At 38.9% G+C, this 22,117-nt stretch overlaps 1 protein-coding gene across 2 annotated transcripts in view; it reads right to left on the bottom strand.

The window, feature by feature from the left end:
* Positions 1-250: 250 nt before the first annotated feature.
* STMN2 (stathmin 2) overlaps positions 251-22,117 on the bottom strand; it is a 55,658-nt gene continuing 33,791 nt past the window's right edge. The window contains exons 4-5 of one of the 2 annotated variants that reach the window (XM_003940189.4): positions 11,324-11,515; positions 251-1,578 (exon numbers count right to left, since the gene is read on the bottom strand). In XM_003940189.4, the coding sequence (XP_003940238.1) occupies positions 1,519-1,578; positions 11,324-11,515 (252 nt within the window). In that variant the 3' untranslated portion in view covers positions 251-1,518. The remainder of the gene's footprint in view (positions 1,579-11,323; positions 11,516-22,117) is intronic. The other variant, XM_074386966.1, reaches the window with a different exon arrangement.

Consider the following 22,117-nt stretch of genomic DNA (forward strand, 5'->3'; position numbering starts at 1 on the left):
TTGTTCAGTCCTGCATGTTTTTAAGGGGAACAGATTGAAGACCTCTCCCACTGTGTTGGCCCATCGGAGGGCAAGAGAAGAGAGATGCAGCCTGCTGCTCCCAAAGGGAAATGGCTCAGTAGGGCACTGGCTTCCTTCAAACCCTCATTATTATCTCTTTGCTTATGAGATTGTCTCATTCAGTGGCCGCCTTTTTAAAATCTGTACTCCAGGGTCAGACACACGAGGTGGCAAGAGAACAGACCAAACCTTTATTAGTTCACAGAACTCCAATTCTTTATTAATCACAGCTTGCTCACAATGACATACAGGAAAATAGCACTAATGAAGAGTAAATATGCAGGCAGCAACCTTCAGGAGTTGGGAGTTGGGGAGAAATGACTTCAAAACTGCGATAGGTACTTATGGTGGGTATCTGGTGATTCTTAGTTGGCACAAATGCCCTGCCTAGCCCCCTTAACTGCATCAGCTTCACAGATGGAGTGTTTTGTTGTTGTTGTTAATAGGCAGGATTGCCTCACACTGGGGAAGAAAGACCAGCTTGAGTGAAAGTCCGCAGTGTTTTTGATTTTGTTTGTATGTGTGTTTTAATGCAACAACCAGCTCACAGTTTCCAAGTGGAAAAATATTCAGTAGCATCATGTACTATAGGTAAGAGCTTAAAATGAACATCATCAATCATGGCATCCACAAATAAGCCACCTGACACATTAATTAATTCATTCCATCAAAAGAACTTAAACTAGAGAATTAAGCCCACTTTATGAAGAGCGATTTCATGGCTGCTTGAACCATTCAAATTTGGATTTGTGTTGAGCGCTTTAAAAGGTTCAGCTTTTTGCCTCTACCCAGATTGGTTTCCGATCTGTCTTCTCATCCATCCCTTTCTAAAGCCAAAGCACATTTGTAGCACATAATCCAGGAGAAGAAGTAAATGCTATGACTGGTGGTATTTCTTAGCCTGGTTTTGTAGTTTCTTTTAGGCAGTAAGTAGATTATGAGCAAACAAATGTGAAGGTTCATGTGGAGTCATAATACCTGTGATCTAGGTATGGTCTTAGTCAAGCTCAGAGATAACAAAGCCTTGTAGGTCATTAGGCAATGGTGGGTTTCTAGCACCATAGACTGTCTACTGACCTCATTTTTCTTTTGGAATGGAGTTAGACATGGGGAGCTTCAAAAAGAACAGACCTAGCAAATTCATTTGAGTGGAAAGACACAACATCAAAAGCCTGTTACAGGACATGTAAGATTATGAAATAACTTGCATAATGCAATACTTGTATTTTTTAACAAAAATGTAAGTATTTACAAAATAAGATCCAAGGTTTTTTTTAAACATCAAGCAAAACATTCTGCAAAGAGACCGCATTGATTTTTTTAAATTTTTGATTTTTTTTTTTATAATGAGTTCTTTTTAAACCATGTCATACATTCCCCATCCTGATATCGCATGATCCATTATAATATAGGCAGGGGGATTCACTATTGGTGGGGCGTGCCAGACCCTCCCTTGCTTCAGCCAGACAGTTCAACCTGGAGTTCCTTGTTCCTGCGCACCTCCGCAGCATGCCTCTCCTGAAAAACACAAAGGAAGAAGAAATGTCACAGGCCCTTGTTGTCTGGTTCTTTGTGTACCATGCGCTTGACTAGAAGTAACCCAGTTTGGTGTTTTCTACCTTCAGGAATTTTTCTCATTTCAGCAGAGAGGAAAACATGGGCCCCAAGAAGTGTCATGTTAGAAGAGACCTTACAAGACTTACCATGCTTTAAAAAATATTTTTTACACTGTTTTTGTTTAAAACTGTGACCAAAAGTTCATGTTATTAAGATAATTTTGAATATTAGGACTACAGTGTAACTCCAGAGAAAGGCAATAAAACATCACATTATTGTTTCTCTTGTCATTTCTAATGATGTCCTTCCTTTTCACTAATATTTTAGGGACTTCGTAATCCTGATGGACACTTCAGGAGGGTTAGATCTAGGAAGAAGATTTTGTATATTGCTTCTTAAGCTCTTGACCTATTTGTCAAGTCCTTTCGTAACTGCAGTCCAAGTGACTTTTCCAGTCATAACCCCCATCTTTTTCTATGAACACTTGATGTTTCAGTTTAATGGAATTGTCTGATGCAGTTTTCACTGCTTGATAATCCTCGTCTTTCATCTCCACTGGTCAGGATTGTAAACTTACTCTTTAAGCCCTGTGACTGTTGTCCTTTTCTTTACAAAGATTTTTATGAGACTGCAAAGGCGAATCTGCAAACCTATCTCACTTTCCATTTGAACACCTGCATGCCTCTTTCCTTTTATTTGGCAGCTGTTTTATTCCAGCTTGTATTATGAGCCTCTCTGTTCTTGTCTCCTCTGTTGTATTTGACTGTAAGCTCATTGAGGGCCTGGACTGTATTTTCTCATTTTTCTTCGATTTGCAGAGCCTAGCAGAGTGCTTTGCAGGTAGCATGTGATTGGTGGATGTTTATTTACATGAGGAACCAAGGTACTGGCCTTGGGTTGTGAACTGACTTTCCTGAGGAGAGAACTGATGGAGGAAATGTGGCCCCAGTATTTTTTAGTACATGGTTATACATCAGATAGCCAGAATCACATTGTTTTGTATATATCATAGATGTTCATTGAACTGAAATTTTAAGATGTGAATTATTATTAGTATTATTTATATTTCTATTTAGAATGTTGCTTATATGGCTTCTCTCCCTCCCTTGAAGCCCCAGAAATTATTTGAGGCTCTATAGATTGTTCTAGTTCAGTTGCTTACAGCCATTATTGGATAGTGAAAAAACAAAGAAACAAAAACAACAACAACAACAAAAAACCAAAAAAGAAAAAAAAAATTTCTTTTAGTTTAGGAGAAATAAACTTGACCAGCTATAAAGTAAATCTTTTCATTAAACTCTATTAATAATCTCAAGGAGTCTATACTAATAGGATTTTTTATATTCTAATACTGAATATTTATTAGGCACTTAATATGCACCAGGCCCGTATCAGTACAGGTTTTAGCTCTATTAATTCTGGTAATCCTCACAATAATCCCACAGTAGACATTCTATTATTGTCCCCTCTTTGCAGATGAAGAAACTGAAACACAGGAAGGCTAAGTAACTTGCCCACATTCATGACACTAACAAGCGGGATTCAAACTCAGGGAACCTGGCTCTATAGCTCGCTCTCTGAATCACTGCTATACAATTTCAATGTTGAGTGAGGAGAACATATTATAGTTGTGTGGAAAAAATGTGTCTTTTCAAGTATGGGTTCTGAAAGAAAAGGCTTAGACCACCCTACACTTTTTTCAAAGATACAGAGTTAGAGTAAGCAGGAAGTTGACTCTATAGAAAGAGATTAAAAACAATTTTATTTAATTTATTTAAATTAGCTTTTGTGTATGTTCAAAAACCATGAAGAGAAGGAAAAAGGCATGCATAGAGAAATCAAATCCTGTTTGGAAATGTCACAGGGGAAATTAGCATGGATGCAGCTGATCCTTCTTTTCGTTCTGCTGTTACGAGGAAAAAGATGAAGCAAAATCTTTTTCTCATGCAGAAAGAAACTAATTAGTGAGAGCTGAGCTCTGGCAAAAATTGAGAAAAAGCCCAGACCATCACTATGCTAGGAAAAAAAGCCCTCAAGTCTAAGGATTCACATAAACTCAAATTTATAACATAGCAGGAAACATTATAATTAGTATTATTAGGCTACTTTGGAGTACACTTCTTGGTCAACTCAAAATTAGTGTTAACAAAATGGATTTTGCCATAGGAAAGAATAAATAGAATTTGTGAGCTTGAGATATTGTGGAAAAAGATAAAATGAATTATTATGAGTTTCTAAATAAAAATTATTTCTTTTCAGGCATTTTAGTCACTCTATTATTTGAACACTTTACATTCACATGATCAAATATCTACTCATGAAATGTTATTGTGACTTTATATCAAAACGTGGAGGAACCAAAGGAAGTTCATGCAGGAAGCATATAATTTCCCACACAGTCTGTTTTTCTTATCAGCTCTCTGTTTGCAATTATAAGACTGTGAGTCTGGAGGTTCCTAAGGCAGTTGAGATACTCAGAGAAGGTTCATCAGGAGACTACTCTTTGATGATTTTTATTTCATTATTGAGCTCCTGATATTTGCTAGACACTGCCAGAGGCCCAAGCATATCTAAATTTACAATGTTTTCTGCAATTTACCCCCTTCCTCCCAAGGAAATGTAATACAGTGTTTTAGCCTTGTATGCAACTATGACTTTTATATGAAAAAAATGTATGAAAGCTGATTTTAGGAAAAATTCTGGTTCTCTACTTCTTTCCTCTGATTTCATAGAAAGATTTCTCCACTGGAAGGTAAGAAATATGGGATATTTTCTTTCTTTACATTTTACTGTCCTTTTAATCTCACTAGGTATCCAATAGAAATGAGGGCTTGGACTACTATGACCTGGGATGTCAATTCCATCTATGGAATTCTGTCATATAAGCCTAATTAAATTCAAGATGAAGTCAATATCATCAAAATTCCTTCTTTTTACTAATGACTATGCACTCGCAATATAAAAGAGGGGTTAGAGTGAGTTGTGGGAGCTAAGAAAGCACATGTTCATACATTGAGATGATAGTGATCAGGGGTGATGGGCAGCTAGTAAAAAGGTTTGGCGTCAGAGACTTGCATTCATATCTAGCCTCTGTGGCCTATTTGTGATCCTGGCCAAGTGACTTAACCTTTCTAAAGACCAGGTTCCTTAGATATGAAATGGGGATAATCGCAGTATTTTATTTTAGGGTTGTTGTTTGGGTGAAATGTGATAGTACGTAGAAAAATGCCTGGCTTATAGCAAAGAATTAATAAAGGCTAGTTTTAATCCTGTTTCCTATTTCATTATTCATTCATCAGACATGTTCAATAGCAAATGGTTGCACAAATGCTATTTGTGAATCAGAATGACAAGAAAAGAAAAGATGAAAAGAATAGACATAAATTGATAATAGTTGAAATTATAACTAAAGGGTTAAGTATTATCAACATCAGGGAAATGCACATTAAAACCACAATGAAATACCATCTTATTCCTGCAAGAATGGCCATAATTAAAAAGTCAAAAAACAATAGGTGTTGGCATGGATGTGTCGAAAAGTAAACAGTTTTACACTGCTGATGAGAATGTAAATTAGTATGTATGACCACTATGAAAAACATGAAGAACTAAAAGCAAAACTATTATTTGATCCAGCAATCCCTCTACTGGGTATCCACCCAAAGGAAAGAAGTCATTATATGAAAAAGACAGTGCCATGCCTTCTTATAGCAGCAGCACAACTGGAAATTGCAAAGATATGGAACCAAAAGTGTCCATTGACCAACAAGTGGATAAATAAAATGTGGCATATATACACCATGGAATACTACTCAGCCATAAGAAGGAATGAAATAATGTCTCTTGCAGCAACTTGGTGGAGCTGGAGGCCATTATTCTAAGTGAAGTAACTCAGGAATGGAGCACTAAACATCATATGTTCTCACTTATAAGTGGGAGTTAAGCTATGAGGATGCAAAGATATAAGAGTGATATAAGGGACTTTGGAGATTTGCAGGGGAAGTTTGGGAGTGGGGGTGAGGGATAAAAGACTACACATTGGGTACAGTATAAACTGCTTGGGTGTCAGATGCACTAAAGTCCCAGAAATCACCACTAAGGAACTTATCCATGTAACCAAACACCACCTGTACCCCCAAAACTATTGATGTTTACAAAAGAGTTACATATTACCAAAATTACCTCTTAGGGAAAGAATCACAGAATCTTATTCTCTGAAAACATTTTTATCATTTTAAGTTACATCATATTATGTGCTGCTATTGCCACTAAAATAATAGCTATGTTTTCATTTAATATTTTCTAGATATCAGAAGTGAAATGATAAATTACAGTGAAATGATTTCTTTTATTTCCTAAGCACTGTACCGCATGGTTGGATAGGGTAAAGCAGCTGTCAGGTGTGTCTGGGTTACTTAACTTCTCTCACTTCTCTCCTTTCTGAACCTTACTGAAAGCTCCTTTGGTATTTGTTACCATGTTACGAGCTCGGAAGTCTTGGCATTGACTAAGATGATACAGTAGAATTACAAAAGAAAGAAGACACAAAACAATCTGGATTAAGTGGGGAATTCAACAAGGTTCAGTAGAAGTCCTCTTCAGTGACTTGCCATGTTGACCCTCTCTATTCCTTCCATTGTCCCGCTGTCTGACGGCTCCTAAATGCTGAGTTGTTTGAGAGGAGAAGGCTCTTCCCTAGTATTGCCACATACTTTCCCCCTCATCCGTTGTGTTATATGCTTGATTATAGCCAATGGTATTTCCACAACTGTTTAGCAATTTGCATTTGAAAATTTAACTATCTAATTTAATTCAATACTACATTAATGGAAAATTGTGAGGGTGGAGAGAACCTTTGGAAATACTCGAGAAAGTGAAATATTTAGTAGATATTGGGAGAATCAACTATAAAAGCTATGGAAAAGTTGTAAAAAGTCTATGTCCAGGTTATTTTGCAGGTGTCTTTAGTCCCTACTCGATTTTAAAGAAATTAAAACTGTAAATCATAGCTTATATGAATAGGCGTGAATAATGACAAGAAAAGAAATTCCCATGGAACTCCCATTAACCTATCAATTTTTTGAAAAGGTATTGGGCCCAACTACATCAGAGATTGGTCAATAAGTTTACATTTACATATTTGACATTAAAATTATATGTTTAGTGAATAGATGTACTGTTGTTAAAATGATTATATCTGCTTTAACTGATTTTTCGAAACTGTCTCACTGCAATTCCTGATTGGGTCTCAAAGGGTCAAGTGGTGGATTTTCTGCAGGATGCTGTGTAGTGCGTTAGGAAGAAAGGGATGTGTCAGGGGAGGAAGGAAGTGTGTCTTCTATCACTGTATGGCAAGAACAGGTGTTTCCCCCCCTTTCCCTTCTCTCCTCTTCCTTTCTTCCTCTCTCCTCCCCTTCTTTGTTTCTCTTTCTACTTCTCATACCACTCCAAGAATAAGAACATTTTGAATTTCACTAGTGTGTCAGTCATAATCCACAGACTCCTTGTTTGAGTCCTGGGTATGACATAAATAGATCAGCCTAATGCAGGGCTTTGTGGCATGGGCATCCCTTCTCCCACATCCTTTTCCACATTTGATTCTTTTCTAGATAATAGCCTGGAGTGTTAAGATGAGGTGTTATGAAAACAGGAAACCGAAATAAAAAGTAAGTGTAACGTTCTTTTTTGGAGGAAGAAAGAACACTTATGCAACAAAGACAAAAAATACTAAAATATAATTTATAATGACATAACAAAGTATACTTAAGCAACCTTTAGCATAGTGGTTCTCAACAATGGCTAAATATTAGAGCCTATTAGTGATACAAGGTTCTTGGCCCTATTCCAGACAATTAAATCAGAATCCCTTAAAGAGCCGTCCAGTAGATTCTGAAATGCAGCCAGGGCTGCTTTTGCTTTAGGCTTTCAGTTTTAGTTAGAGGCTTTGAGATAACATGGCTGGGGCTCTGAGGGCTTTCTGGGAATTTATCAGTCAGCGACATTGAAGATACCATTATGGGCATCATGGTGAAAATACGCTTGAATGCTCAGTTCTCTTAATTGAAGGGAAGAGGGACTGAGGGCTGAACGGTAGGCAGATAGTGGAAAAGCTTGCACAGAGTTGTATCATGTCTCTTGCCTAGTTGATAGGGGCAGTGAGGGTTGTCAAAAGGGTGGGTGCATGGTGTAGTGAATTTACTTTTACCGATATTATTCAGCGTCTTTGTATTTATTGTCTATATTGGACCGTACTACATGTTGTCTTATTCTCTAATTGTTGGTGCTATATTATTTATTGCTGAATTTTGTATTGCCTGTATTGGGAATGACATGGTTGGTAAATACCTTTCATATTACATCCCCTTCTAGGTTCCTAAGCATATAGCAGGGACTCAATAGATATTCATCGAATGATTGACTCATTAATAGGTGTCATTTCAGAAGTCGTCATCTTTTTTTTCTCTTTTTGTTTTAGAGACAGGGTCTCACTCTGTTTCCCAGGTTGGGGTGCAGTGGCATGATATTAGCTCACTGTGGCCTCGAACTCCTTGGCCCAAGCAATCCTTCCACCTCAGCCTCCTGAGTAGCTAGGACTACAGGCCTGTGCCACCAGTCCTGGCTAATTCTTAAATTTTTGTTTGAGACAAGGTCTCGTTCTATTTCCCAGGCTGGTCTTGAACTCCTGGCTTCAAGCAATTCTCTTGCCTTGGCTTCCCGAAGTGCTGGGATTATAGGTGTGAGCCACCATGTCCAGCATAATCATCTTTTTATATGGTAGATTTCAGGACAGCTTATGTTACCTTGGCAGTTTCATGCCTTTCACCTTTACTGTTATTACTGACCGTCTTTTAAATTTCTAATTTTATAGGAGTAACTTCATTCAAACAAAAGGCTAAATATTGATTACAATGTAAAATTTTGTCTTATTTTAGGAAAAAGCAAAGCAGTTTTAGTATACACAAACACATGCACAATATGTAAACAATTTTGTACTAAATCTATGTGATAGACATCAAATCAAAGTAAATTTGGTATTTCCTCTTTTTTGAGGAGATAAAAGATCTTGACTGACACTGCCAAAGATCGTATTAGATTTGAAAAGCACCTCATTAGCTATGAAACACCAGAAAAAAATGTGGTCCTAGAAATTATCTGGGCTGCATTATTTGACATGGCATAGAATGCTGACAGCTGAGATTTAAATCAGAACAGGCAACAAACCACTAGCTCTCAAATCTGGCTGCATATTGGAATCGTACAGAGACTTTTCAAAACGTATGGTTGCTGGGTCCCATCCTTGGAAATTCTGCGGGTTGATGCCAGGAATTTTAAGCACTCTTTAGGTTCATTATTTCCAGGAAAAGTGGTGTGCAGGTATGCATGTATGTATGTATGGGGGAAGTCACTAAAGTTGGGTGGGAGTGGAAAGAGTGCAAAAAGGAGCTGAGCATGGCTGGGCTGGGTGAAGAGAAAAAAACACAGAGAAAAAAATGGCCTATTAAAAGCTAGCTAGCACTTCTGGAAATACTAGATAAAATATGCAAATTTTATGAACTATTTTACAATTGAAATCAAGAAGGAAATCAATTGGGATATGGTGGCTCACACCTGTAATCCCAACACTTTGGGAGGCCGGGGTGTGTGGATCACTTGAGGTCAGGAGTTTGAGACCAGCTTGGCCAACACGGCAAAACCCTGTCTCTACTAAAAATACAAAAATTAGCTGGGTGTGGTGGTGTATGCCTGTAATCTCAGCTACTCGGGAGACTGAGGCACGAGAATCACTTGAACCTAGGAGGCAGAGGCTGCAGTGAGCTGAGATTGCACCACAGCACAACAGCCTGAGCAACAGAGTGAGACTCTGTCTCAACAACAACAAAAAAGGAGGATATGCCTTATGTGTGTGTATGTGTAATTTGAAAAATAAAAATGCTCTGGGACTGCCAATGATATAAATCTTGCATTGGAAGCTAAAGGCCTAATTGAGGATGTTGCAATAAGATCAGCATGTACCGTTGTTAGCAACTTCACTTGTTTTTTTTAGGGTATAGGATGTGAGATGCAGGTTGAGTCACAGTGATCTCAAAGAGAACACACAGTGTCCCTCTGCTGTCCATGTTATGAGCACTGGTCAAGCGGGAAAGTTCTTAGTTCTCTAGAGAAGTGCAAAATAGGGACAGATGGAGGAAGACTGACTGGTTCAATGTCTGGGGAGTAAACTTTAGCAAATGGAACTTTGCTCTGAGTAAAACATGTGTTCCTATACTGCCATAAGTCACCTGCAAATTCTGTTGCTGCTTCCAAACCCTGACTTGATTCATTTGGGTGAAACGCAATGGCATTGTTCTGAGGTATGGAAACACCATCGTATAAATACAAATTTAATCTGAACTTTCAAGTTTTGGATAAGGCATCAGGTGGCTATTCCAGCTCTTGCCCAGGTCAGCAATACTCATCCACGTACCTCTGAGAGCCTCAGTGTCTTACTGCTGCATCAGATCCCAGACACCCCTCCCCAGCAATGCTTTTAAAAATTCCTTAAGAGCACAAATGAAATCTTCATGCAATTATACCTTTAAAGGATTTCATGCCTGATTTTTTTTTGTTGTTTTGTTTCTCGCTGGATAGTTGCAGTCAGAGACTAAGAATGTAAACAGAATCATCAGAACTTCAAGATAAGGTTGTCTGAAACTTAGATGAGATGGGCCATCTCTAATAGAAGACATGACACTCTGAGAAATAGTCAGAAAACAGGAGGCTCATCTGACTAAACTCTCAGGGCTCTGATGACAGGCACAGTCCGTTTTACTCTGCATCTGCAATGTCTATCACACAAAGGCGCTCACTGTTGGTGGGAAGGGTGACTGACTGCTCAGAAAAGGATTGAGGCATCTTCCTCAAACATCCGATTTTCAATGCTTAATCCAGTTTCTGGAAATGGATACAGATAAACTATTCACAGCTAAACTGTATATTTTCAAAGGAAATAGGTGGGAGACAGCATAGAAAGTGCAAAAGTGAAGGAGAGCGTTTTTCAAAGGACCTCCAGCACAGTGCCTCCTGACTCATGGGAATGAGTGTGTGTTTAGGTTGTTGAGGAGAAGGGCATCAGGATACTAGAACTGGACAAAACATCCTCTATGAGCTAATCTTTGCTATGGTCCTATGTGATGTTATTACACCCTAGTTTTCCAAGTAGAATTTCTATATGGAAAGAATGGGTTTTCCAGTGTTCATAAATATCCTGGCAAATATATTTTCCTAATATTTTAATTAAATATATATTTAATGCCACATATTAATTATTAAGTCAAATGTTATTTATATTTTATAGCAATATAATATATTAATATTAGTATTTCCAATGTAACATTTTTCCAGTAGATTGCCTCTTGCGGTTTGTATAGAAGTTACACATTTCAAAAGCATGAATCGGCCTCCCTGAATCCACTCACCATGGGAAAACCTGACAAAATTCCAGCTGTAGTGTTAGATTCCCATTCCTATACTATGTTGCACCTCCTGCTAAGTCAATGCTACACTATGAGACCCTGCCCATGGGAGTTAGTTGTCCTCACACCTGCAGCAAATTTTGACTTAGTCTCTGGCGCTTAGGCATATGAGAATTCACCCAGCTGTGTTGCATATGAATATATCCATCTTGCATATGAATATATCCATCTGCACAGGACTCTGCTGAGATTACCTTTTCCTGCAGACGTTCAATAATAGCAGCTAGATTAGCCTCACGGTTTTCCTTAATTTGTTCCATTTTCAGGATCAGCTTTTCCTCCGCCATCTTGCTGAAGTTGTTGTTCTCCTCCAAAGCCTTCTGAAGGACTTCTCGCTCGTGTTCCCTCTTCTCTGCCAATTGTTTCAGCACCTGGGCCTCCTGAGACTGGGGAAGAAAAACATAGCCATCTTACAATTATCCAAACACAAACCTAGCAGAATAATGGCCCACCAATTGGAGGGAGCGTTCTTTTCAGATGAATAGTACTTCCAGCCTTGAGCACTATTGTCAAGTCTGTATTCATCTGCATGGCTTAGAGTTTTCTACAGAATGTGGCTAGTTGGGAAATGCGGTTAGCTGAATTTTCAGCTGTGAATATATTTCAGACTGTCTTAGAAGAAGAAGCATTTAATCCTCATTGAGGTGGTAAAAAAGTTTTTTTAAAAGAAGTTTCTGCTAAACATCTATGCAACAGAAAATGCTATAATGAATTACTGGATGGCAATATTTCATTGAAGCCTGAGAAAAATGGTTGAGGATTGAGGCAAGTTCTGATCTTTCTGACCTATTTTTTTTTTTTTTTTTTTTTTTTTATAAAATCAACGGTAGGCTGGGCCCTACAATGAGCTTTTCAGCTTTCATCAATCAAATCATCAAATTCACTTTCTCCTTTTATTTCACACGCCCTTCCCCACCATCCCATCCTCCATACACGAAAGTCTCTTTGAAGATCTGAGAACAGTGCAAACTTAGTGTCCACTTGGCCACAGAGAGCAGAAAGTCCTTGTCTTGACCCTCTCTTGAAACCCTATGGTTGCTCAGTGATTAGAGCCAGATGTACACCCTGCCCTGCACTTTGAACACTGTAATTTTCTTCCGGTGTCAGGAAGTTGTATGGCTCTGAACAGTGGATAATCATTGGAGCACTTGACAACAATGCAGGTGCCTGGGTATCTACCTCCAGGGATTCTAATTTCAAGGTTCTTTGGTGAGGCCCAGTGATAAGCATCACCAGTGATTCAAATGCAGGTAGTCCAGTCTACCTTTTGTAAGTCATACTGGCATGGGCTTTGATGTCAGGCCTGTGTTCAAGTCTTACCTCTGTTTGTGACTCAGGATGTGTTACATAAGTTATTTCCACATTCATTTTATTCTCATTATGCATCTAAGAAAAATCCTACCCAATACTGACCTATCCAGGTTTAAGACTAAATTATTACACACTCATGGCTCCTGGATAATTCCTTAGGATCCGCTGATGCCCCGAGGCATTCCTTCACAAAAGTAATTATAAATGGGGACATCTAAACAATGATTGATTCAAAAATATTGCTAAGTGCCTATTAAATACTGATTACCATTGAAAGCATTAGTGGGGAAACAGTTGATGGTAGTAGTTGCAGGCATTTACTGGAAGGGCCTTGATGTATAAATAATATGGGGCCTGGAGAAACAGGAAACTTATCTTCAAATAAAATTCTACAGAAATGGTAAGGTCAGACAGCCTTACACATCTTTATTGATGTGTTTATTTTGAAGTTGATCAGAAATAGGTCTGTGGCTCACTGGAGGTTAAGCAGAAAATCCTGCGAACCAGCTTTGCCTCTTGCTTTAACCTCATAATGGTTTCAGAACATTTTGTTATTTATTTGTTTATTTTTTTAAACAGAGTCTCGTTCTGTCACCCAGGCAGGAGTGCAGTGGCGTGATCTCTGCTCACTGCAACCTCCACCTCCTGGGTTCAAGTGATTCTCATGTCTCGGCCTCCCAAATAGCTGGGATTACAGGTAGGTATGTGTCGCCACACCCTGATAATTTTTGTATTTTTAGTAGAGACAAGGTTTCATCATGTTGAACTCCTGGCTCAAGCGATCCACCTGCATCGGCCTCCCAAAGTGCTGGGATTATAGGTGTCAGCCACTGTGCCTGGCCGATTTCAGGGCATTTTTAGTGGACCAAACACATTCTTACTTTGTGTTAGTTTCAGGAAAACTAACACAAAAATAATAAGAAAATTATAACATAAACTGAGTTTAAACTCCAAAGGAGCCTTTCTGGAAGAAATATGAATAAAATATTTTCTAGCTGGTTCACTCTCCTGCCTCTAGGTGGGACTGTTGTTAAAGCATCCTACATAGATTTTGCTCATTTACTGTTACCGGGACTGCTGAATTGTTACAGGGAGAGAGGTGTGTATGTAAATATTTCTCTCTCTGGGAAAAGTCTTCATGAAATTAATTTTTTTTTGTATGTGGATAGGAATAGTACCTATCTCATGTGGTTGTCAGGATCAAATGAAATACTGTTTGCAAGTTATTTAATGCAGTGTATAATATTAAGTCAGTCAGTACTGAATGAATGGTAGTCATCAACAAAAGCAAAACAAACTTAGGACAGTTGTGACAAGGAGATGATGGCAACTGGACTTACTGGTACAACTCAAATGTAAAATTTTGGCAGTTTCATGTGTGTGAAGTATTTGTTTACACTTCTTTGATTACGGACTGTTAGTGGATTTGGGGATCCTGAGGGTTGATGAGAGTCCAAGTCCTTCCTAACTTCCTCATCCCCACCTCACACCTGTCTACTGACTTGGGCTATATGGATAAGAAATCTCACAGTGAAGTGGGCACCATAAAGAAATAAGAGGAGACAGCTTTGCACCTTCATTTCGGAAAAGTCCACACATGTAACCTCCAGTGCAGAAAGCCATCTAGAGGAAGAAGGCTGGGTTATCACAACACAAGGGTGCAATGGGTCCAAGAATTAGGAATTGGATTGGAGCCCTAGGTTTCTCTTGTAATGAGCAGAAATCTGTGGGGCATGCTCCAGGAAGCAAAGCCAAGTCAAAAAAATCAAAATAAAGCAAAATAAAACTTCAACATCCTCTAAATGCAGTGCTTTAAAATCAGTTTTCTATCTTACCACACAGTTAGATAATGCTTTTCTGAGCAATTCGTGCCCGTCAGCCACAGCTGCTAAAGGCAGGTAGCAATGGAACATTGCTGCTCATTGGTTTAACAGTTCCTTCCTGCTCCTTCCCTCATAGATCAGTGTTTCCAGCACTGCCCTAGATAGGATCCACCTGGATTTTTAATGGCCACTTTTTCCAAGTAGCCTTTCTACAGAGATTTCTGTGGCACAGTGACACGAGCCCCAGCCTGGTATTCGGAAAGCCTGGGTTTGCATCCTGCTTTGCTGACCCTGGCACCTTGAGATGGACTTCACGGCCGGGGGCCGTGGCCGCTGCTCTTCACACAGGGTCCCCTTACAGAGAGTTACTGTGCAGTATTGTCAAGAGGCCACTGTTAACTGCCAAATGTTTCATTTTCAAATGCTCCAATTAACTTTGGCACTTTGTTCAGTTGTGCTTTAACTTAATGTTTATATTTGCATTCTTAATTTGCCTTTGTGAAAGAACGAGTCAGGAGGAAACAGCAGTGAAATAGGATTCAGACGGGAAGGCTTTGAAATGCCAAGGTAACACAGCAACACACACTTTTCCAAATTTCTTGCCTTGGTGGGACACATTTGATCTGCATGAACAAACTCCTACTGTTCCCATTATGAATAATGGAGAATTCCCATTATAACCAATGCCTACTATATTTACTGGAGTGCAACGTTTGGCTCAGTTTGAAATGCTTCAATTTAATGGGGTTAGTACTTTTGTAGCTATTGGGGCTAAATGAGATTACACAGCATAGGTGTCAAGTGCATTTCTTTGGCACAGTTAATGGGGTGAAACAGAAACAGAAGGCAGTACAGAGCGTGGTGGTGTGAGTCTGCTGCTAACTCACAGAGACCTGCCAAACGGGGCCAGGCTGTGCTTTAGGGCTGCTCGCTGCTGTGGTGCCTTTTCTTACACCCTGGAAGGGAATGTTACATCCGCTATTATCTCAACTCATACATCTGCAGGACCTAATACTTGTCTGAGTTTCAAATATTTAAAGCTGAAGTCCACACATACAAATAAAGGATGTGAAGTCAATTATGGTGGAAAGCATTCTACACCAAGGAAATACTTATGGCTTCCTATATTTGTGTCTGTTCATAAGCACTCAATTTTAAAATAAATTTAGTGACAGGGCCTTGCTTTGTTGCCCAGGCTGGAGTACAGTGGTGAGATCTTAGTTTACTACAGCCTCAGATTCCTGGCCTTAAGCGATCCTCTTGCTTCAGAATCCCGGGTAGTTGGGACTACAGGCGTGTGCCTGACACCCTGCCAGCATTCAGTTTTCGAGCAAATTATTCTGTGGTGTTAATAACTATGGGGAATCTACCTCAGTTCCTAAGGTCTCTGCCACTTCATTGGGGCAGAAAGGCATAACCCCTCTTCCTTTTTCACAGTGTAGAATCCAGCTAGATACTGCTGCTTATAATTCCCCTAACTCAATTCCTAGGCACAAATTGATTCTCACGTGAACAGCGTTTAATCTTCTAGTCATACACTCAAGGAAGAAAATTGGTTCTAATTCCAATGAGCAAATAAGCAGTTTAATCAATGAAAAAATAAGCAGTTCGTTCAGAAAACTGCACTAAAACATGATGAGAAATGAGTGAGGCTGTAGGATAAACACATATGCTATACAAAAGTGGAAGCATTTTTCTTCATTTTTGGCAGAGAAGTAAAAGTTCTCACTACATGTTCAAACAGGCATTCTTACTTTATATCTTGACTGTGCAGATTAGCAGAAAGGAATTGTGATTGCGTGGACTGATAGGGAGGGTGGTGAAGTGAGATATTTGCTAAAAGTTGTTAAAAATAAATTGGTCAAGGAAAAAGTATCTGGCCTTGGCAGAACACTTCTAAATAACCTGTACCTAACATAGAAGGTCACTGAAATATTAAAATGGAAAATTAGGGCAAGACAATGATCAGCTGATATAATGCAAATGTCAAGGCAAAATATAGAACTGAGATGTTCAACGTGACATTCTGGAGACTAAAGAATCTTCTCCATCTTGCTATTATGGGAACCGAGGCGCATTATTGGTGAGCAGCTTTTCTAAAACCTCCTCTCACTGAACTCAATATCACTGAAATAATTACATGAGTGATATGCAAAGGGAAAAGCAATGAGAAGGGAAGGTGACTTATTGTGCATTTAGGAGCACCTTAACATTTTGCAAAGAGGTTAATTACCATTTTTTTGTATTACTGAGTATAACAGTTTAATTACTGTCCAAATGGAGTGTAAGATAAATTTGAGTAACTGGTATATAAAACTCATTTTACTTTATGTACACAGATGAGACTTAAGACTACATTTTAGATGGCACTAATTTTCCATTTATTTCTGAAGTAAACATATTTATTTTCTTGTTACTTTTCATTATTTGGGGGATATATTACTTGCTATCCAAGACCATTGATCAGACACTAAATTTCCTAGTACCAAAATGTCTTTACACTAGTAGGTTAGATGATGTGTCTGTAATTACTGGCTTTACTGCTAACAATGAAAAAACATTATCGACCCATCTAAAGTCACAAATAATGTCCTGTTGAAATATGACAATTGAATATAATTATGTAAAGCCAAAGAGTGCAATATTCGCTTTGTGTTGAGGAGCCTGAAGCATAATAGGAAATTTAAAATGATTAAAATCCAAAGACCTTCAGAATGAGCTCTTCTGCTGAAGTGTGTAATGGGTTTACTGTGGTTAGCTCCTAGGAAAAGAGATGTGGGAGTGTTCTTCCCCAAGAAGGCAGCACACAGGAAGATGCTGTGGCCCATGTGCCAAATTCTGTAAGGAGCAGAATGTTTCCTGAATGTCAAGTTGTGAATAATCCAGTACTTTATTTCATAATCCACTGCTATACAAACCACCCCCTTTCCCTGGATTCTATTTTAATTGCCATCACCGATGTGAGATGCCAACAAATGGAAAAGGCAAGTCTATCATGTTTGGTGACTAACGTTCTACTTTTATGCCATTTTATTAAGAATAAGCAACACCTCTTCCTTTCAGAGCCTTAGTGACTTTGAAGCTGATTATACCAGTAATGAGAGCATGCTAATGAATGAAATCTCACTGGACTGGTTGGAGTAGGGTGCTTTTTAATTGAATCTCTTTTAGGGTGAGATTTTTATCAATGTCATTAAGATCCTTTTGTTTTCACAATATTAATTGTTTTAAGACACTTTCAGTTGTCTTGATCTATTTATGTATCTATTACCTATCAAACTGTTTTTTCTTCTATGCAATTTGATAAAGAATATTTTATAATATTAAAAAATATTGGCTGGAGGGCTGGATGCGGTGGCTCAAGCCTGTAAAACCAGCACTTTGGGAGGCCGAGGTGGGTGGATCACGAGGTCAAGAGATCGAGACCATCCTGGTCAACATGGTGAAACCCCGTCTCTACTAAAAATACAAAAAATTAGCTGGGCATGGTGGCACATGCCTGTAATCCCAGCTACTCAGGAGGCTGAGGCAGGAGAATTGCCTGAACCCAGGAGGTGGAGGTTGCGGTGAGCCGAGATCGCGCCATTGCACTCCAGCCTGGGTAACAAGAGCGAAACTCCGTCTCCAAAAAAAAAAAAAAGAAAGAAAAATATTGGCTGGGCATGGTGGCTCATGCCTGTAATCCCAGCACTTTGGAAGGCCAAGGTGGGTGGATCACCTGAGGCCAGGAGTTTGAGACCAGCCTGGCCAACATGAAAAAACCTTGTCTCTACTAAAAGTACGAAAATTAGCTGGGTGTGGTGGTGGGTGCCTGTAATCCCAGCTACTTGGGAAGCTGAGGCAGGAGAATTGCTTGAACCTGGGAGGTGGAAGTTGCAGTTAGCCAAGATGGCACCATTGTACTCCAGCCTGAGCAATATAGACTCCATCTCAAAAACAAAACAACAACAACAACAACAACAACAAAAACCCAAAAAAACAAAACAATATATTGTATGGTAGCATTTCAGTCTCTGTTAATGAGAAACATCTTTTCTTTATACAATCATGAGTTTCCTAGATAATCTCTGTAAGGTCAAAAACTGGATGCATCTTCACATAGTAATTGCCAACCCTTTTACCATGCCTGTTGTATGTCTTTATGTAGAGTAACCTTCCAATACTCACAATAACTTCATGACATAAGTTCTATTACTAGTCTCATTTTACAGATCATCAAAAGAAGACAGAGGATAAGGTGAGTTGCTTGACGTCACACAGCTTTTAAGCAGTGGAACCAGAATTTGAAATTTGAATACTGACATTCTCTTAACCATATGTTCTTTTTTTTTTTTTTTTTGAGACAGAGTCTCACTCTTTCGCTAGGCACCAGGCTGGAGTGCAGTGGCACAATCTCGGCTCACTGCAACCTCCGCCTCCTGGGTTCAAGCAATTCTTCCGCCTCAGCCTCCCAAGTAGCTGGGACTACAGGCGCACACCACCATGCCCAGCTAATTTTTGTATTTTTAGTAGAGATGGGGTTTCACCATGTTGGCCAGGATGGTCTCGATCTCTTGACCTCGTGATCTGCCCACCTCGGCCTCCCAAAGTGCTGGGATTACAGGCTTGAGCCGCCGCGCCCGGCCCAACCATATGTTCTTAAACACAATGTTTTAAAGATGCTTTTAAACACTGGGCCCTGCTAAGAATGACCATGTAATTGATTGTCCAAACTGGAACACTTATTAGAGTAAAAGAGAAATAATTAATAATGGTATCAAAACAACCGGAGTTAGCTGGAGTTGACCTGGGCCAACTGATAGTTAGGCCAGCTCTGCTGCATCTTGCTAAATAGGTATTTGTCGAATGAATGAATAAATGATAAATGGATGGTTATTCATGTCACTTCATCCTTGTGGGTCAGTTGCATTACAGAAACTTTGATTTCAAGAGATGAGCTTCAAGCTGACCACATGAGATTGATACAGCCTCATAGAGGTGATCACTGACTACCAGTGATAATCAAAGAATGGAGAAAAAGCAGGGAAAGGGCTTATTCTTTTTATGACAAGCTGCTTCTGCTAGCCAATCACTGGAGCATTAATTCTGGTTCAAAGAAGCCTGAGGGAGTATCCTCCAACCTAGTAACCAGATGGTCGGTGCTGCGATAGTGTCAACAGATGGAGTGGGGAAGTGGGGAAATGGCCAAAACATCGAACACCAAGTGAATCTGAGCCTAAATGGAGATGCCTCTGTGGCAGCCTTCCAGCTATAAATCCAGGAAGTCCCCCAAACACAGCCTAGGTCATCAGTTCCTTGAAGGGGTCCCTGAAGTCCCGGAAAGAGGCTTTCAAGGTATTAAGGGTAGGGGGAGGGAGGAGAATGCATAAGCATTTTATGTTTAAAAAGCCCTAAGAGAAATCATATTTCACATCTATATCCACATCTATCTTTATTTTTACTTTGAGTTAGAATTATGTCAATTTGGTGCAAAAATGCTTATCTTATAATAATTAGAAATAATAGGCAATTACATATTACTTTGATTATAATCATCGTAAGATAATTTATTAATACTTATTTAAAAGTAATATGTTTGCTAGGTAGAATCTTAAGAAACCTGCAACTTACAGGAAAGGAAATGGGTCCAGGGCAATGAAAATGTTGCAGACCCCTGGGCCAGGCAGAACATGCATGTATTTTTGGAGAGTCTGTAGTGACTGTTTACTGCTTATATAATGGAGTTTTCATACTAACCAGGCATTCACAGACCTCCCTAATCTCACCTCGCTACACTCCAACTCCCTATCCAAATCCACTAGTCCAAACCATTGGTCTACTACCCACTGCCCTAAAACACATACTTTCTGCATTCTCACCTCTGTGGATTCTTAGTTCTGGAATCACTGTCTTAGTCTAAAACGTTTTCATGTTTTCTCTATTTATCTAACACTATTTATTTTTCTAGTCATCTCCCCCTTTAAAAAAAATGGATACTTCTTTAAAAAGATGCTACGATTCACATAAAGTAGTGAAATGGCTTTATTATCCTCAATGATATCTCATTTCAGGTGAAGTCAAAGTCCTTAATTGCTACCTCTGACTTCAGTTGCTACGATTCTCCCCCTGCTCTCTCAGCTTCAGCCACGCTGGCCTCCATGTTATTTCTCAAACATTCAAAGCAATGAGATTAGCAGGGCCTGTGTACCTGCTAATCTCATTACTTTGAATGTTTAGAACCCAGAGAAGAGCTGCCTGCCTCACTCCCTTGCTACCTTTGTGCTTCTTTTCAAATGTTCTCTTATTCAAGAGGTTTTTTCTCCTGATTATCCAACAGTTGTATTATTATATAGTAATAATAATATATGACATTATACTATAGCTTCTCTCACCCCCGCTCCCCGGTTCTCTTTGTCCTGCTATATTTTGTATCATCTAATATACTGCATATATATTTATTAGCTATTTCTTCCCCACTGGAATGTAAGGTTGATGGGGATCTCCTCTGTGCCTAGAACAGGGCCTGCCAAATAGTAAGTGCTTGATAAATATCTGTTGATTTAGTGATTTTGCCTAGACTAGGAATTCCTTAGCACAGTTTCAGATATCATTTGGAAACTTAGTGACTACAATTGTTTTAGGATGGGAAGATGGGATAAAAAATCCAAACGAACTATATATTGCCACTTTCTCATTTGGTCCTGAAAGTTATTATTCATCTATTCACTTAAAAACATTTGTAATACTCAGACGATGATTAGCAGGAGTTGAATAAGAAAGAAAATAATTTTTGTAGTACTAACTGTTGCCAAGTACTATATACAAAAGGCAAGTTCTATCTTCATGGAGTTGATAATCTAGTGGGAGATACAGGGCGAAAAAAATAAATATTCATATAAATACTAAAATGTCAATAAATATTAATTACTTACTAATTGTGCTAGGTGCTACAAACGAAAACCTCGTTACTGTGAAAGACAGTAAGAAATGAAACCTGGGTTCAGAGAAGTTCCCTCCCCACGGTGAGGAATTGACATAGAAACTGAGAGTAGGCACCTAAAGAAAAGGGCGTGAGATTTAGAAGGTCCTGTTACTTAAGCACATCTTAAACCTCACACTTGCCTTAGTTCTGATAATGTAGAGATTAAAATCATAGAATGGAAATTTCTTTTGAACTTTGAGTTCCTATATCAATGTAATTTTTAAAGAATACATATATAAAAGTAAAGCTGAATCTGAAGTTATCTGTTATCAGTTTTAAAAACTTAGGCCTAAAGTTTCCCCGTTGTTCATTAGATGTTTTTTGGTTTAATATCTGTGTCTGTACTACTGGCTGCCTTTGGCTACTAGGCACTGGGAATATGTCTAGTCTGAATTGAAGTGAGTTGTAAATGTAAAATAAACACTGGATTTCAAATACTTAGTATGAATAAAAGAATGTGAAACAGCTCATTAATACTTCTATATTGATTACATGCATATTGAAATAATGTTTTGACTATATTGGGTAAAGAATATATTATTAAAATTAATTTCACATTTCTTTTATTTAAAAAATGTGGTTTCTAGAAAATTTAAAAATACACATATGGCTCACATTATATTTCTTTCTTTTTTTTTGAGACGGAGTCTTCCTCTGTCACCCAGGCTGGAGTGCAATGGCACCATCTCTGCTCACTGCAACCTCTGCCTTCTGGGTTCAAGCAATTCTTTTGCCTCAGCCTCCTGAGTAGCTGGGATTACAGGTGCCCACCACCACACCCAGCTAATTTTTGTATTTTTAGTAGAGATGGGGTTTTGCCATGTTGGCCAGGCTGGTCTTGAACTCCTGACCTTAGGTGATCCACCTGCCTTGGCATCCCAACGTTCTGGGAT

Source organism: Saimiri boliviensis, chromosome 15 (genome assembly GCF_048565385.1).
Source record: "Saimiri boliviensis isolate mSaiBol1 chromosome 15, mSaiBol1.pri, whole genome shotgun sequence".
Lineage (NCBI taxonomy): Eukaryota > Metazoa > Chordata > Mammalia > Primates > Cebidae > Saimiri > Saimiri boliviensis.